This window comes from Equus asinus, chromosome 19 (assembly GCF_041296235.1).
Source record: "Equus asinus isolate D_3611 breed Donkey chromosome 19, EquAss-T2T_v2, whole genome shotgun sequence".
Lineage (NCBI taxonomy): Eukaryota > Metazoa > Chordata > Mammalia > Perissodactyla > Equidae > Equus > Equus asinus.
Window position 1 is genome coordinate 26,142,814 of NC_091808.1, and position 16,578 is coordinate 26,159,391.

At 34.1% G+C, this 16,578-nt stretch overlaps 1 protein-coding gene across 8 annotated transcripts in view; it reads left to right on the forward strand.

Annotated features, from left to right (window-relative positions):
• The window catches only part of ERBB4 (erb-b2 receptor tyrosine kinase 4), a 1,100,930-nt gene that overhangs the window by 1,047,722 nt on the left and 36,630 nt on the right, over positions 1–16,578 (forward strand). For all 8 annotated transcript variants that reach the window (XM_070489795.1, XM_070489798.1, XM_014851360.3 and 5 more), the window contains 5 exons: positions 4,270–4,425; positions 6,749–6,824; positions 10,281–10,427; positions 11,816–11,913; positions 13,316–13,486. In XM_070489795.1, coding sequence (XP_070345896.1) covers positions 4,270–4,425; positions 6,749–6,824; positions 10,281–10,427; positions 11,816–11,913; positions 13,316–13,486 — 648 coding nt within the window. The remainder of the gene's footprint in view (positions 1–4,269; positions 4,426–6,748; positions 6,825–10,280; positions 10,428–11,815; positions 11,914–13,315; positions 13,487–16,578) is intronic.

The following is a 16,578-nucleotide window of genomic DNA, read 5'->3' on the forward strand; positions in this document are numbered from 1 at the left end:
ATCATCACAACAACTGTGGGATATGTGCTATTATGGTCACTTGAGAGAGAAGTAAGTGACAGAGAGGCTAAACTGTGAAAGTCACACAGCTATAACATGGCAGAGCTGGGGTTCAGTTCAGGAAATTGACTCCAGAATCTGCACTGAAACCCATCCACCATCCTGTATACCCCGCGGCAAAAGCAAGAATTGAGTTTCCTATTTAAACAGTACAAATTCCTGCTAAATTATGAAAGGTTCTATAATTTAGCTTAATTTTAAGTATTAATACAAAGTTAATCACCTGCATTATGCCCTGAAATTTACAGAAATATCTAATAATATTTTTTTCTGCAAAAGCACTAGCATCTTTTAAAGCTATATGTTCACTATGCACATTAATCTCTACATACCCACACAACCTGTGACCCATCCAGAGAGGGAGTAGGCTCAAAACGTGGATGTCAGAGCCCCACAGCAAGGGGTCAAATGCCAGTTCTGCCAGTCATTAGATCGATGGCTTAGAGCAGGTAACTAGACCTCTCTTAGTCTTCGTTTTCTCATATTTAAAATGGGATGAAAACAGTATGCATCTCGTAAGATTAAGTTAACCTGCCGATGTAGAGGAATTTAGTTTAATACCCGCCATGTTCTGAGTACTCAGTCAACATTGGCTGTGGCGGTTGTCAGTGTTGATATTCCCATAATGTGCTCCACCTTAGCTGGCATGGCAAGGGCATTGGAGTTACCATAGGGCAGAGTAAGAGGTTTCTTTTCAATCGATGCAGCTTCCGTCTATCATAATGAATGACCCTTCTTTAATCATCTTCAAATTTCAAGGGACTTCACCCAGTTTATTTTTGTCACTGCTATTTCCAATAACTGTCTACCTCTTTATTTGTATCACACTCTTATTTAAGGAGTGGTTTTGTTTTGAGGGAATCTAGCAGAGAATGTGACTAATGAGATCATCTGGTAAGAAAATCCCATCTTAGTGACTGTGATGTGGAGAAACCTATTGTGAGCAGTCCACAGACAATTCAACGCTAATTCAGAATGTGAAAGTAGAACTTACGGTGGCGGTTATAATGAAGTATTTGAAAGTGTGCATCTGTACAGTGATGTTTCATAGTTACAAAACAACCATACAAATGTATTTTGATGGTTTGGTAATGATATAGATGCTTCTGTTTTTATTTCTTTTAATTGTGGTCAGGTGGGTGGGGGAAACTGCATAGAGATTATCATCTTGTTTCCTGAATTGAGTTCTCATTATTTTAAAGGAAATACTTTTCTGGACAAATAGTTTTGAGGTTCAGGATAGGCTATCACTTGCTGAGGCTTTGTGTATAAAATATCAAAGAATTTGTGGACTGTTTGAAGTTTTGCCTGTAACATAGAATTTGTCATTAGAGTCTTAAGTATCTTGGTGAATATTAATTCCCTATTGGTATAGCATATACTACTATTCCTGAACATGTTTAAGAAATATATATATATATATTTACATTAGGATGATAGTTAAATGAATCATTGTCTACCTAAATTACAAAAGTCAAAAAGCAGATTCATTCTCAATTTTCTCTTCTCTTCATTATTTTCAGTCAATTATCCAGGATGGTTATTTTATTTTATATATATATCTTGAAATTTTCTTTTCCTTAGTATTCTTTCTGGCCTAGTTTTGTTGAAGATTCAGACACTCTTGCATGTAGGAGCTGGATGAAATTATAAATGATAAAAGCAGAACTCCCTGAAAGTAATAGTGAGTTGTGGAATCCTGGCAAACTGGAGACCAGATGCTCTCAATGGGGTACAGTCAGTAATCAGCTGAAGAGGATGTTTGAAACTTGTCCAGCATTTGGGCCAAAAACATATATATGACAAATATATGTAGCACATGGACTGCCAATGCGTCACCTTTATTGTACACTCTCATCACTTTTCTTCTGCATTGTGGCAGTGGCTCCTGACTTCAGCTATATCTATGTCCGACCCATCCTCTATACTAGCACCAAGTGATGTTTCCAAGACTCCGACGATGGTTGTGCCACTTTCCTTTTTCAAACAATGACTACATCACCACACTGAATACTGCATGAAATGCAAAGTCCAAATTCTCTACCATGACATAGAAGGGGCCTTTCTTGGATTTAACCTCTTCTTATTTTATCAGTCTCCCCACTCCCCACTTCCCCTCCTTTATCCATAAGGCTTCAGAAATACCGAATTACACACTTTTATCCAGGTACACCATGCTGGTGATACCCCTGTGCTTGTTCTCTCTAACTGCAATTTTCTCCTCACCTTGTCCAAATGGTGGCAATCATTCAAACCTTAGTTATGCCTCAGTCCCTCTCTGAAGTCTCCCCTCTCATGCACACATGCTGGTTATGCTACAAACGGTCCTCAAAATACAGCTGTCCCCAAATGCTTACATATATCACACCAATCTGCTCAAGTCTGTATTCCATGTCTGCCCACTTCATTAATTAGCTTCTGTCCTCCTTTAGTTCCTAGACCTTCTCTCTTTTTTGTCTTTCTGGTTTCTAGCACAGTACCTGTACATATTACGTGTTCTATAATTGTGCGGATCTGAGTATCAACTTGTCGCTCACATGCTTTCCACATTCTTATATGAAGGTGGTAAGAAAGAGAAAGATGAATGTTTTTGTGGACTTTTTCTTAAAGGGACAAAATTATTGAAAACACTTTATCTTCATGGCAATAAGTCTACTTTTTGATCCGTTAAGTATACAAGGGCTGTATGTTTCCAGACTCACTTTATTCAAGGAAATTCCAATTTGGTGTGATCAAACAGAAAATACAGTTTAGGAAAGTGGGAAAAAACCTCATAAATCCCAGTCGTGGGTTGATTTCTGAAAACACCAATACATATGGTGTCACCCAACTGCTGACTGATTGGACCATATCAGGCAGTATCTCCACTGCTCGGGTTTAATGGGCATTTATATAGTATTTGGCTCATGATGATGTTTGAAGCAATCTTCTCTTTACAGTACACTGGGTATACGGTTCATTATTTTTTGACCTGTGTGATTTATGCGTCTGTTTTCCACAGCTCTTGTTTTGATATCAGCAACCATTAATCCTTCAAATCCTGCAGTTGTAATGTTAACTGCCAACAGCATTGATTTGCAATTGGTTTGAGAGTATGCTTCAACCATTTTACAATAATTCTGATTTGTTTTTGAATGACAACTTTTTTCCCACTGAAATCCTCAGATAGAGAATTTCCCATAACTCTTCAATAAAAATAGGTTCACTTGAACAAAATATGTTTACCCTAATCTAGGCCTCTGAGTTCATTTCCTTGGTTTTATATAAACCTTTTTGTTAAGGCTAGTGTTTAATGACTTTTAGGTTCTGCTGGAATACAATTAATAATTATTGCTTCTATGGATTACTTTTAAAAATTTGTGTACATTCTAACATATATGTTATATATACGTAGATAATATACATATATGTAACATGTATGTATATCTGCATATAGATATACATACGTGTGTGTGCCTATACTGGGGCAAGAGCCAGCTACATCTCTGTTAGCGATTAGCAGTTCATTTTATTTTTAATTACCCTATATGTTTTATGAAGAAAACATATTAAAGGCTAATTTGAGGGTCATTACAAACTACGTAATTTCACTTGTGGGTTTTTATAATGACTGCTAATGTCATCGAAATCATTTTTTAAATTAGGGCTTTCAATGCCCCTAGGGTATGCTTCATTTTTTGCATAATTAATAATAATAATATAATTCTTCAGCCTTGATAGAATCTATGGTTGTGATTTTGACACCATGAAACCATCATGTGAAATACTTTTTAAAATTGTGCATAGATGTATTTGTTTGGAGCAAGCATGTAGGGAGAAGACGATACAAAGCAGAAGTTATTGAGAAGAAAACAGTTAGGAACGTGTGGGTCAGTCTGAGTGGATGCCAGCTTATCTACTAGGACACGTGCACACCTCACTGATGAAAGGGTCTGCTAAAGAATATCAAGTCTCTAGAAAAAATCATCTAACATTTAGCTCATGTGCAGGTCACTCATCCTTCTTTATAGGACTTTAGGGGGAAAAGGCCAAAAGCTGTTTGTGGTTTGCTTTTTTATCCCAGGTTTCCCTAATTTTGAAAACATTCCAGGATTCTGACTTCAGTTAGAGGAATCAAACACTTTCAACTGAGCACTGAGAAACTCCTTTTTAGACACAGGCAAGCCTAGGCATTAGCTGACTTCCGTTGGGGAACTCGGTGTTTTTCAGGGAATGATGTACCTGGAAGAAAGGCGGCTCGTTCATCGGGACTTGGCAGCCCGTAATGTCTTAGTGAAATCTCCAAACCATGTGAAAATCACAGATTTTGGACTAGCCAGACTCTTGGAAGGAGACGAAAAAGAGTATAATGCTGACGGAGGAAAGGTGAGTATCTTTTTGAGAGCAATATTGCTGGAAAATATAGTATGATATCCTTTTATCTTTTTATATGTTATAGGAAGAAGCCAATAAGCCTGAGGTTTAAGAAATGATAAAGTCCCAGTTCTACCATTTGCCTTCTCTCCTGCGCAGGGTAAAAAATGTGTATATAGAATAAATTACTAAATTTCATTTCTGAGAAGTAGCTAAAATAAGACAGTGTGTGACTGGATCCACATGGTCCCTTATGTCAGGTCCAGTGTTGGGAAGTGGGTGGATCCTTAGGAACTCTAGAAATGACACTTCCATCCAGGGCCATAGAAGTTGTTTCATTGATCTAAGAACATAGGACTGACTATTACAGAGAGACACAACTTCTCTCTCGTAGACTAGAGAGAAGTTTGGCTACTACCAAGAACCATAACTCATTGGAAAATTGGTCATCCTATTTAACTTCTAATCCTCCCATACCAGATACAACAGATTCTTCTTACCTGGCTCTATTTTTTCAGTTTTTATCATAGTGTATGATTTCCCAGTTTACTTTATTTATTGTCTGACTGTCTCCACTAGAATGTAAGCTACTATATCCTAGACATCTGAACAGTGGCACTGGCTCTTCTCCGTTTTCTGACTCTCCTGTGTTCCTGCCTCTCTCACGGACCATATGGTCTCAGTCTATGCCTTAGTTCCAGCTCTCATCTTTCCTCATTAACCCATGGTTTAGCTTGTCGTCTTTGGCGAACCAACGAAGATATCTCCACTTCATGTGGCGGTGCCTCTAGCTAGACCTGGGAAGACTTAGATCAGAAGAGGCCAAATGAAATAAGCAAATGCAACCTTAACCTACGGTGACCTATAAGCTTATGCTAACAAAAGAAGTTGTTCATATGTCATAAAAATATGTTTATGATGAGCCTTGTTCATGTGGGCTGTCCTAATATGTATTATAAATATTTTGCAATGATATGTTTCCAAATGCTTATCATTGATTTTTTACCCTAAACTCTTATATAACTATATATATTCAAATCTTATCAGAAGGCAAAGGGACACAAAATTTATTTTTTAAAAAACTTCAGTTTTATAGTGTTATCTGGTTTTTCCTTGATTTTTATTGGCCTATTTTGCTTATTTAGTACAAAATTGCAACAGTTTGAGACCACAGTTTTGAAATTCATTACAAGATTGCACAGAAGTAGAAGTCTATAAATCACATGACTTCACTTGTCTTGAGAACATGCAGCTGTAAGATTTGTCTAAAGCAAGATTCATTACAGCTTTGAATGCCTAGTAACCATTAAGTCTTTATCAAGCCACCTGTGATTTAAAACTACTTCTTTACCACAAAGTCCGTAGTCCATAAAGTCGGCTAACTCTTTGCCCATGGGGAAATTGCTTTCAATGTGTCTCTGTTCCCTCTCGCTGAATACCATGATTCTGTCATGGAGTTACCTTGGCGTCACCTTGGTGAGCAGCCAACCTCATGATTTCAAAGACCGATTTCATTTTAAGCTTTCAACTGCAAAGTGGAAGTGTTTATCTTTATTCCATAGAATCTAATTATGTCCCAGCTGTATAATGCTGTCCTTCGTAGCTGAAACTCATTCTGCTGACCCACCATCAGCAGGCTGTGAGTTGAGTTGTTTTTCTTGTAGTGACGGTGGGTTTGTACTGATCCTCTCACATTCTTTCATATAATTCCTATTTTGAAAAGGGTACATATTTTCAATACTGGCTAACCAAGATGAGGGAGGTCATTTGTGGCTGGGGGACAAAGCAAGGCTAACTTCGGAATTCATTATTTTAGGTTTTTAGTGATCAAATTATATGAGAGGAGAAGGAAGGGCAAGCGTAGAAAGGGTCCATTTTACCAGTGGCCTGAAATTTGTCTGAGAGTGAAAGGGGTGACTGAAAATATAAGGAATCTCACACTCCGGGAAAAAATATAAGATGACCACATTTGTACAAGTGCATTGTTAGATGTTTAGAATTGATATTATGAATCATAATATTAGCTAGTGACTTAATTAATTATCAACATCGACTAAGAACTATAGCAAGTGATACTTATTGCTTTATTTTTCATTATTTATGAAACTTTTAAAAAATAAATATATCTTTAGGTTAATTCACTTTATAAATTTTAAATATTCAATTCATTTGTTCCTGTATTAAAAAATAACATTTGTATTTATATTTATTTTATATTTACACACACAATTGAAAAATGCAATTGAGATGAATCTGGAGACCCACATTTAGGAAATAAATGTAAAAAATGACGTTTTATATAACTGTAAAACTTTCACTTCTTATTTCTCTGTAGATGCCAATTAAGTGGATGGCTCTGGAGTGTATACACTATAGGAAATTCACCCACCAGAGTGATGTTTGGAGCTATGGTAAATAAATCTTCCTTGTGAGTTAAGGCTTTAAAGGCAAAGATAAATATATTAAGTTCATGTAAAACATCATGAGCCAAATTATTGTGTTGGAAATACCTATTTATAAGTTTTCTTTCCTCAAGAAACAAACTCTTTGCTCTTCCATTAAAAAAACAAAACTCTAAATATTATTGTTACCTGCCTTTTTTTGTTATTTGGGGGGTCTTTTGAAAGTAATACATTGATATCTCTGTTGAGTTGTCTGCCATAACCTTTGGGTTGGTAGCAATTTGTCTGATCGTTTTGACAGGACAAAAAAGAACCACCAATTTTAGTTTAGGGATAATTTTATAGAATCTCATGGCCTTAATTTTCAACAACTCTTTGATAACATAACTCTGCATGCAATGAATGTTAAAATTTTTTTTAAAAAGCTTTTTTTTTTGCATATGGGAATTTCTGTTTTATAGTATGAAAATAACGATTATTGTTACAACAAAGAACATTACTAAAAGCAGTAGGTGAGAAGAACAAATGTGACATAAGAGAAAGGACTGTGAACTGCAGCTTTGATTCTAATTTCCAAACCAATTTTGGGGTCAACAGATATATTGTAGGGTGAATAATATGAACTGGAAAATTTTGTGATTTTAAAAATTAGAACATTTATTTAACTGCATTTAACTCAGTTGTTGAGATGAGCTACTTAGCATCTATCTAACTATTTACAACTTAAGTCCATCCAGGTATTAGTAAGAGGGAATCAACACCTTTTCTAAGCTTAAAATATATCATCTAAAAGTAGCATTTCTTACAAATAAAAAGCTCAATATCCATTTAAGTAAAAAGGTGGTGGTGAGACATAAAAAGCACAGTACAATTTATTCTACTCAAATTTAAGCTTAGTTTTATATATACAATTTTTCTTTTTAGAAAAAAGAAGCTATTTCATCACTAGACAATGTATGCCTCTCATCTAGAAAAGCATAAATTATCTTTAAAAAAAGTTGAGACATTTCTATAAAGTGTTTTTTCCCGTCACACGTGTATGTCATAGGAGGTGTTAACATTTCCATGAAGGCTTCATGTATTCTACTCAGATTAAAAGTAGAAAGTGTGTGTTAGACAAGTACAGGGAACTGCTTGACAAAACTTAGTTATTACACTGTGAGGACTAAATAGAAAAACTATATAAAAATCTCTCTATATGATAGATTTATGTGTTACACATTAGCAGATAGATAAGCACTTATATATTACATAATATAGATTAACATATGTTGTATAATATAAATAGATTTATAATTATATTTTGTATATTTATATATTATTATATATAATTTTTTTCTCTTTTTTTCTTCTTATATTTCCCTGAATTAAATGTGGCAATCTACTGCGTGCAAATTTTAAGTGACCTCTAAAATAAGTTAAAAAAATATATGTAAATGTTGGCAGGGCAATCACATTTTTAATAGTAAAATTTATCTTTGGGGGAAAACCCTGTCACTCAGGCTGTAATGTTTATCTTCATGCTGAGTTACAAGATCTCTTAGGAGCTATTCAGTAAAAAGAGAGAGAGAGAGAGATAGACAGACAGCACTCTGTTTTGAAGCATAGACCAGGTCATCAATCCATATTCACAAGGCATTTTAAGATTTTTACAATATATCATAGTTGCTTGCAAAAGGCATATAAGGCAGGGAAAGATACATAATCTTGTTTATAGTGCACCTTTGTGGAAAATTGTCACTGGGTATGTCTTTATTTTCATAAAAATAAATATCCATCAGCTATGGTTTATATCTTCAAATGATAGAATTGTATTGTATGTTTTGAGGATGTTTCTGATTTAGTTTTCTTGAAATTGTCCTTCTACACAAAACCATCTCTTTTTAAGCCTATTCTGTCATCATTCCTGAAAAATATAATTAGACTATTATTGGCAGGAGTGGGAACTTTGATGTTTCTGCTTTTGTTTTTGCGTTTAGATGTTTATTTTTATTATATTTTCTACTATTTTTATTTTCAATTGCTTCGCATTTTGCTTATATTAGAAGTTCCGATAGAGATATGAGAGCATCTATTTTGTCTTAATAAAATGTTCTCATTAAATACATATTCTATACCTGTGACTGACTGAATAGAAACGGACAGTCATCCACTTCTTAACTTATTCCAGCCTGCCTCATGGACAGTAAGTTTAAATTATTGGTTCTATGGAGTCATTCTCTAATATGCAAAATTAAGTAGGATTTAATAAAGATCAAATAGTTAAATTGTGTCATAGTTACATGTTTACATTGTATCTAAAAATCATAAGACGTAAATATCAATAAAAAATGAGGTAGTATAATGATTCTATTATGAAAGATATTTTGAAGTTCACATATACATTTGTATTTTAAGCTTCATATTTTTATCAATCAATGAGAACTGTTATGGATTAAAGTAAACTTACGTTTGAATAAATAATTCATTACAGATGGCAGTGGAAAAGAAAACATAGCACTAATAAACGGATTTTATATTAAAAGATACCTATATATATGCATTAGTCAAAATTCACTTAGTAATACTATTTTGCCCAGATGGCTATTTTTGAACTTACAATCTTCATACTTAAGAAAAATGCAACTTTTTAATTGCATAATTATTAGATCATAAAGAATAGATTTGTAGTGTATATATTATTGCTCACGTCAGAATCATTATTATTATCAAAGCTGGCTATTTACATGCTAATATTTAGGGTTATTTGCCTTTACAGAGGAAATCAGTATTCTGATGATTCAAGAAGGTCACTTCATTGTCTAAGGAATAAACTATTATTGATTCTCTTCAATGTCATTATGCTCACTTCATATTTATTGTATCGTATGTATGGATCGTTTGTCACTCAGGCTCTCATATGGGCTAAAGAAATGAATCTGTTTTGCTCCACTTGTTCTCTTTGTGTTAGTTAAAAAAAAAGCCACAATTATCTGCCATAACATAAGGTAATCATTCTGGAACTCCAGCTCAGCCTTCAGCGCTTTTAATAGAGAAAATGTTAATCAAAATTAGTCAATATCAGATTTTACCTGTGATCATATTTACTTGGTACTGAATATACGTGTATATGGTGAATATATTGTTTTATGGGCTCTAATGTGGTGTAGTGAAACTTTACTTGGGTGAGCAAGCATTAGTATTACTTATACGTAGAAATGGGGGAACAGATTCTGTATTCTGATGTCCACTCTGAATTGGCTCTGCTACCCATTAAAAATTTCAAGACAATAATAAGAGAACTGAATTTCCCACAAGGATTTGGGCATTGGGCTTCTCATAATGGACATAGGAATCTGAAGAGCCTTTCTTTGGATTCTTTTTGATTGCCCTCTAGGCAGTGTTTCTTTTTCCACTGGCATATTGCTGGGTTGTTCAAAGGATGTTGTTAGATATGCTTATGTAGGAATTTGATCTCCAATTTAGGAGTCACTATTTGGGAACTGATGACCTTTGGAGGAAAACCCTACGATGGAATTCCAACCCGAGAAATCCCTGATTTATTAGAGAAAGGAGAACGTTTGCCCCAGCCTCCCATCTGCACTATTGATGTCTACATGGTCATGGTCAAATGTAAGATTGCAAAATAAATTTATCATCACTGTCATCATTCTTAGTAAAATAATACTGCAGATTGACTGCATAATGTTGCTGTGTATTGAAAAATATAAACATTCAAGATAATTACGAAAGGAGCATGTCAAAACATGTTTTTATTATGAATATTAACGTAAAGCAATATCATGCTTGCACGCTATAATGTCAAAATTATATGACTCTTACTCTTCTTAGTCATGTCACTTTCATTCTCATTTCCATGACAGTCAAATTGTCTGTCATAAAGACAAAATGTAATTAGTCACAATAATGTTAGTAATCTTTATGGGAAAATCACAGACTAAATAAATGATCTAAATAGAAAGAAAGCTTGAAACTGATAGTTCAAAAAACGAATTAAATGGAAATAGGTTTACCAGTTTTAGTCAACAGGAAATTAGCAGGGCAGAGTGGGAAATGGGAAGAAATGAGTCTACATTGAACTAAAAACATTATGAATGTTGACTTTTATTCAATTTGATCATTTGTTTACATCTAACTGTTACCTTTTCTCCGTTCTATGCCCCAGACACATATGTATTATAAATGTGTTTTGGAAGCCTAGGCTCTTAATTTAAATAGAATTAGGGAAGTCTCTTGAGTTTCTGACTTAATTTAAGTGAGATTAACGTTCAGCAATCTTTCTTGTGTAATCTGGGGTTTTCCCTTTTTGATTTACACAGAGTTAGCAAAGAAACAAACTGGTGAAGGTGAAAAAGCAACTTATTAATAAGAGACTTTGGACCCAGGTCTGCTCAGATTTATATGCATGACATGTGTGATACATTCTGACAGTGAGAGAAGGAATAAAAAATGTGCTTTCCAGTTCAGGTCAGCATGCCCTTTCCTCTAAGCATAGTTTTATTTACTCAATATTTAGTTAGAAAGAAACTGATACCTCACTGCGAAGTTAACCTTTTTCAGTTTCAATAGTTCCAGAAACACCTATTTTCTCATTAGCATCTTGGCATCAACAGCATTTTTTCTTTTAAGTAGATGCTTACAGAATATAGAGCATTTGAGCTTTGTCAAAAGAGAAACAATTCAGGTGACATTAATGATGTATAAAATAACACCCCAAAACATCCCAGAACAAGAATAAAAACTGAACTCCCAAAAAAGAAGAAACAAGCTTTATAGCTTTTATAGCTGAATATAGTATATTACATTTAGTTATGAATATCAACAAACTGAGATACAGCCTCCCTTATTGTATTGTTTCTTTCATTAGCTTTCTTTGTTTTTCAGATCGTTATTATTAAAATACATTTTCAGAACTTAGCCTATATTTTCATGAAATTTACATCTCACTTCTTCTCCTAATTGTGGATATACTGACTCTTTCATTGTGTGTGAATTTCTAGGTTGGATGATTGATGCTGACAGTAGACCTAAATTTAAAGAACTGGCCGCTGAATTTTCGAGGATGGCTCGAGACCCTCAAAGATATCTAGTTATTCAGGTTGGTACATTTGACTTAGATTTTTAAGAATATCTCAATGGGAAGCTCACTACAAAATATGAATAATATCTGGACTTTGGAACTGTGGGAATCACCACTCTCAAGTCAATCAACTAAGCAGAACATCATGTGAAATGACTTATGGAAAGAGCCTTTTACTTGATGTCAGAACCACCTCTAAGCATCTTCCCTTGGTACTCGTGCCTCTGCTGTTGAACAACTAGGTAATTATGATTACCCAGATATATAACAAGGCCTTCATCCTCAGACAAGCCTTCTAGCACTCTGCTTTTTATTAACTTTAAATGGAAGTCATGTTCATTATTATAATCTTTCCTTTTCAGACTAAATCAAAGATGGATTTTTGTTTTAATCTTGCCGATGTCTGAAGAGAATGAATTAAAAGTATCAATATATTGACATTTAACTTCCTAGAAAAATATTTTTCCATATGTTTTGTTTTGGGAGGTATTCAATATTCAAGCAATGAGTTAGATTCAAACTATTATATATCCGCATGTACATATGTAGATATGAATTATATGTACATATGAATCAAATAACAGGTCAAAAGAACATTTTTACCTTTAGCACTAGAAAAAGTGGATTGGATAATGTAAAAATTGTAATATATTTCTCTATGATTATTCTTACCTAAACCATAAACAAATGAACCTTGTATTACACTGAGCTAATTTTCCTCAATAAAACAAGGTAGCCTTTATCTTCATATCAATGGTCTGGTATGCAGATAAAAGCCAGGTTTTAAAAGATAATGATTTCCAGCTGGCCTTTTCCCAAATTAATTTTCTTGAACAAATTATTTACAAAAGTATCACATAACTTTGAAAACATAAAAATATATATATGATAAATAGGTGAGGTAAGAAAGAGTATAATAAGCATTTTGGTACTTGCACTGTGATTTCGAACGCTATCACTTTAACAATTTTGTGCTATAGAACAAATCAGGGAGCCTATGCATCCTGATAACTCTACACTATCAAACCAGTGGAATAAAATAAAGATTGATAAGTCAATTGCCCTTTATTATTTACTCTTAAAGTCACAGCCCAAATGCCATCTTGCAATAAAGCTTACCATTATTCTCAGATCTGAAATGGATTACACCTTCCTCAAAACAGCATAGCATTCTGCTTTATTCATCTCTAATGGCATTTACCACATTTTTCTTGTATTAAATTTGTTTATCTTACCCTGTCATATCTAAATATGTTAAAGTCTTCTTTATGCCTGGTAGCTGTGCTAAAGGATTATTTTTTTAAATGTGTACATGAATTTTCCACCATTTATTCTGATACTACATAAATTTGCTGCAAAGACCACAAATTTAGATGAAGGAAGAATCACTTTTGTCTGTGTCTGATGGGCAATCCTCTAGGGTGATGATCGTATGAAACTTCCTAGTCCAAACGACAGCAAGTTCTTTCAGAATCTCTTGGATGAAGAGGATTTAGAGGATATGATGGATGCTGAGGAATACCTGGTCCCTCAGGCTTTCAACATCCCACCTCCCATCTATACTTCCAGAGCAAGAATTGACTCAAATAGGGTAAGAAATAATTATATACCACTTCTTATATTACTTATGAGAAACAGAATCATGTAAATATATTATAAGCACTAAAATTATGAAATAATTATCTAGCTCAAATCAGTGTGACTCCTAGATTAAAAACATACCATACCAACAAAAGATATGCCAAGTTTGCCATATGTAGTTAATTTTGGAAGACAAGCATGGGCAATACAATATTCACTCTGAAACATCCCCAAGATTTCCAAAGGAGATAAGCTTTTTTGTCTTAAATGAGGTAAGCCTTAATTTTTAAAAATCTGCAACAAATTCCAACTAATAAAACTGTACATGTTTATAAGTAAATGAAAATTCTTACCAAAATAGGCTTTCTACTTCTCTTTCTTAATAAGATGATATGACTTATTAGTCAAGAAGTAATACAAGTCAGCTCTCTTCATTCACTTAGAAGACGTTAAATATTTTCTGTCAAGTTGAAGTAGAAACAGAAAACTGTGCAATCCTTGAACTAAATCAATCACATTCGGTGGACTGCTGAATTGTTTCTAAGATATAGATTTAAGTTTTGAAAGAAGCTTCTGAAAAGAATTTACATTTCATTTTAAATATTAAGCCCACTCTATATGAATACCATTCTTTCTCTGAAAACTGTCAATCCGTGTGTTCATTCATTTATTTTTAAAAATTCATTCATCGTTCTTTCAGTATGTATTGAGTACCTCTGCCTGTGAGGCATTATTAGACACTTGAGAGTCAAAGAATTTTGACATAAATCCTGCCTTCAAGAAATGCCCAGGTTAATGAAAGAGTCACACAGATATAGAGACAGACCACAGCATGATAATTGTTATAATCAAGTGTTCACTGGCCAGTATGGAGAAGCAGTAAAATAATGTTTGGAATCAATTTCTCCCATTGATAAGACATAAACACCATGCTTAATTTCTTCTAGAAGGCAATTCTTTTCTCTTACTCGCCTTCTCCATCTGAGAACATCACCATAGCTAGCGGAACAAATAGCATCCTATTTGTCTTGATCATGAGCATAAGAAAACTTTCAAGTTGCTGCTCACTCTCTAAAAATCAAGTTATTTGCTGTATTTCAGATTGACAGCAATAAGAAAATAATGCTCACCTAGAGTTTACCATGTATCAACATATATATATATAAAGTCTCTTAATCCTTACAGCAATCCCATGATTATATTATCTCCACCTTACAAATGAAGAAACTTGTCACAGAGTTAAATGATTTGGCTGGTGTCACACAGTTAGCCAGTGGAAGAGCAGAATTCTAACGTAAGCAGTTGCCTCTACCACACATACTGTTGCTTCAAAGTTATTGGAACATGTTATTTTCATGCTATGGTTGTTTTTCTTGGAATCAACCTCAGTGTCTGAGATACATGTGGTTTGAGAAATTTCCCAAGTGATTTTCTTATAAAATGCATGCCCCAGCCTGTCCTATGCCTTTTGCCCATCCACCCCCATCAGGAGGGTCTGAGACAGAAAGAGGCAAAGACGGAGACCTCAATTAATTTTTGTTTTCTATGAAAAATATGTCTTGCAACCCAACGGGGAGGAGATATAAGTAAAAGTCTTAAAAATTAAACCAACTGATAGATATTGAACATCAGCTTTTTCTTTATGGGAAGGAACGACATCTAAGATGTGTAAAGGAGGCGTTTTTTTTCTCTGTACACTTAGTGAAATGGTCAATTATAACTTTGGTATTTATATTTTTTTGTGCCAAATATATATTACTTTCATTAAAACAGGGAAATGTCAAGAAAATAGTTTTTCTTTCTTAACATGAAATGTTATAAAGGCCAGGAGCTTGAATCTTTTCTTTTCATAAGGATCCTCAAATTCTAACTTTCTGTTTGTTTTAATTTATGCTCAGTGCAAGGAATTGTTCATAAAGACTTGAGTTAATGGAACTAATGAAACAAAGTAGAAGCCACATTAGAAATGATTTGGCCTTTAGTCTTCATCTCTTATTCCACATTATTATTTAAACAATGTTATCTGTAAATTTATTTTTACTTTTTCAGGTCCTTGTTAAAGGAATTGTGCTTAAATATCATTTTATTTTCATGCACTAAAAAGCCTCAATAGGGGCCGGCCCGGTGGTGCAGCCATTAAGTGCACACGTTGCACTTCAGCGGCCCGGGTTTCACTGGTTCAGATCCTGGGTGCAGACATGGCACCCGCTTGGCACGCCGTGCTGTGGTAGGCGTCCCATATATAAAGTAGAGGAAGATGGGCATGGATGTTAGCTCAGGGCCAGTCTTCCTCAGCGAAAAGTGGAAGATTGGCAGCAGATGTCAGCTCAGGGCTAATCTTCCTTAAAAGAAAAGCCTTATTAGTCATCTGTATTTTCCTATTTTTTTTCATCTGGCTTTATGTAACTTTTATGGTAATTTCTAATATACGTAAATGCTGCCCCCCATTCTTTCCTATAAAATTGTTATATTATCTTATAGGTAGAAAATAAATTACTTTAATTTTAGGTTCTGTGGCCAACTTATGTGGTAAGGGAGTATCTTAAAGTGAATTTTAATCAAATGTTTTTGAGTATATTTGCTGAACTTTGAAACCAAAAAATAATTCAGTTTTTAGATACAGACTCCTCACTAGCTGAGAAGCTTTAGATAATGTTCTGAATATCTTTGCAACTTTTTTCTCATTTGTAAAATAAACACAGTAGTATTTATATGACTATTATGCAATTAAAAAAATTGCAGAGTAGCCAAAGTGCCAGGTAAATAAATACTTATTACCCTCTTTTTAGAATCACCTAAATTTCATTTTTACTTGTTTCCTTGTGAATATCATAAGTAATTACATTCTTTTATAAGGCTTTCTAAACATTATCTGTGAAAAACATTTTATACAATCACTATTTGACAAGCTAATTATTTCTGCTGATGTGTTCTGATAGCAAATAAGTTCTAGAGGTTATTTCTTCTATGGTGCTTTTCATTATTTCAAATTCCGTATGTATTTTGATAAATTATAACCTTAAAACAATGAGTCAATAACCAAAAATAGAATGTTAGGGGCTGGCCCCGTGGACGAGTGGTTAAGTTCACTCATTCCACTTC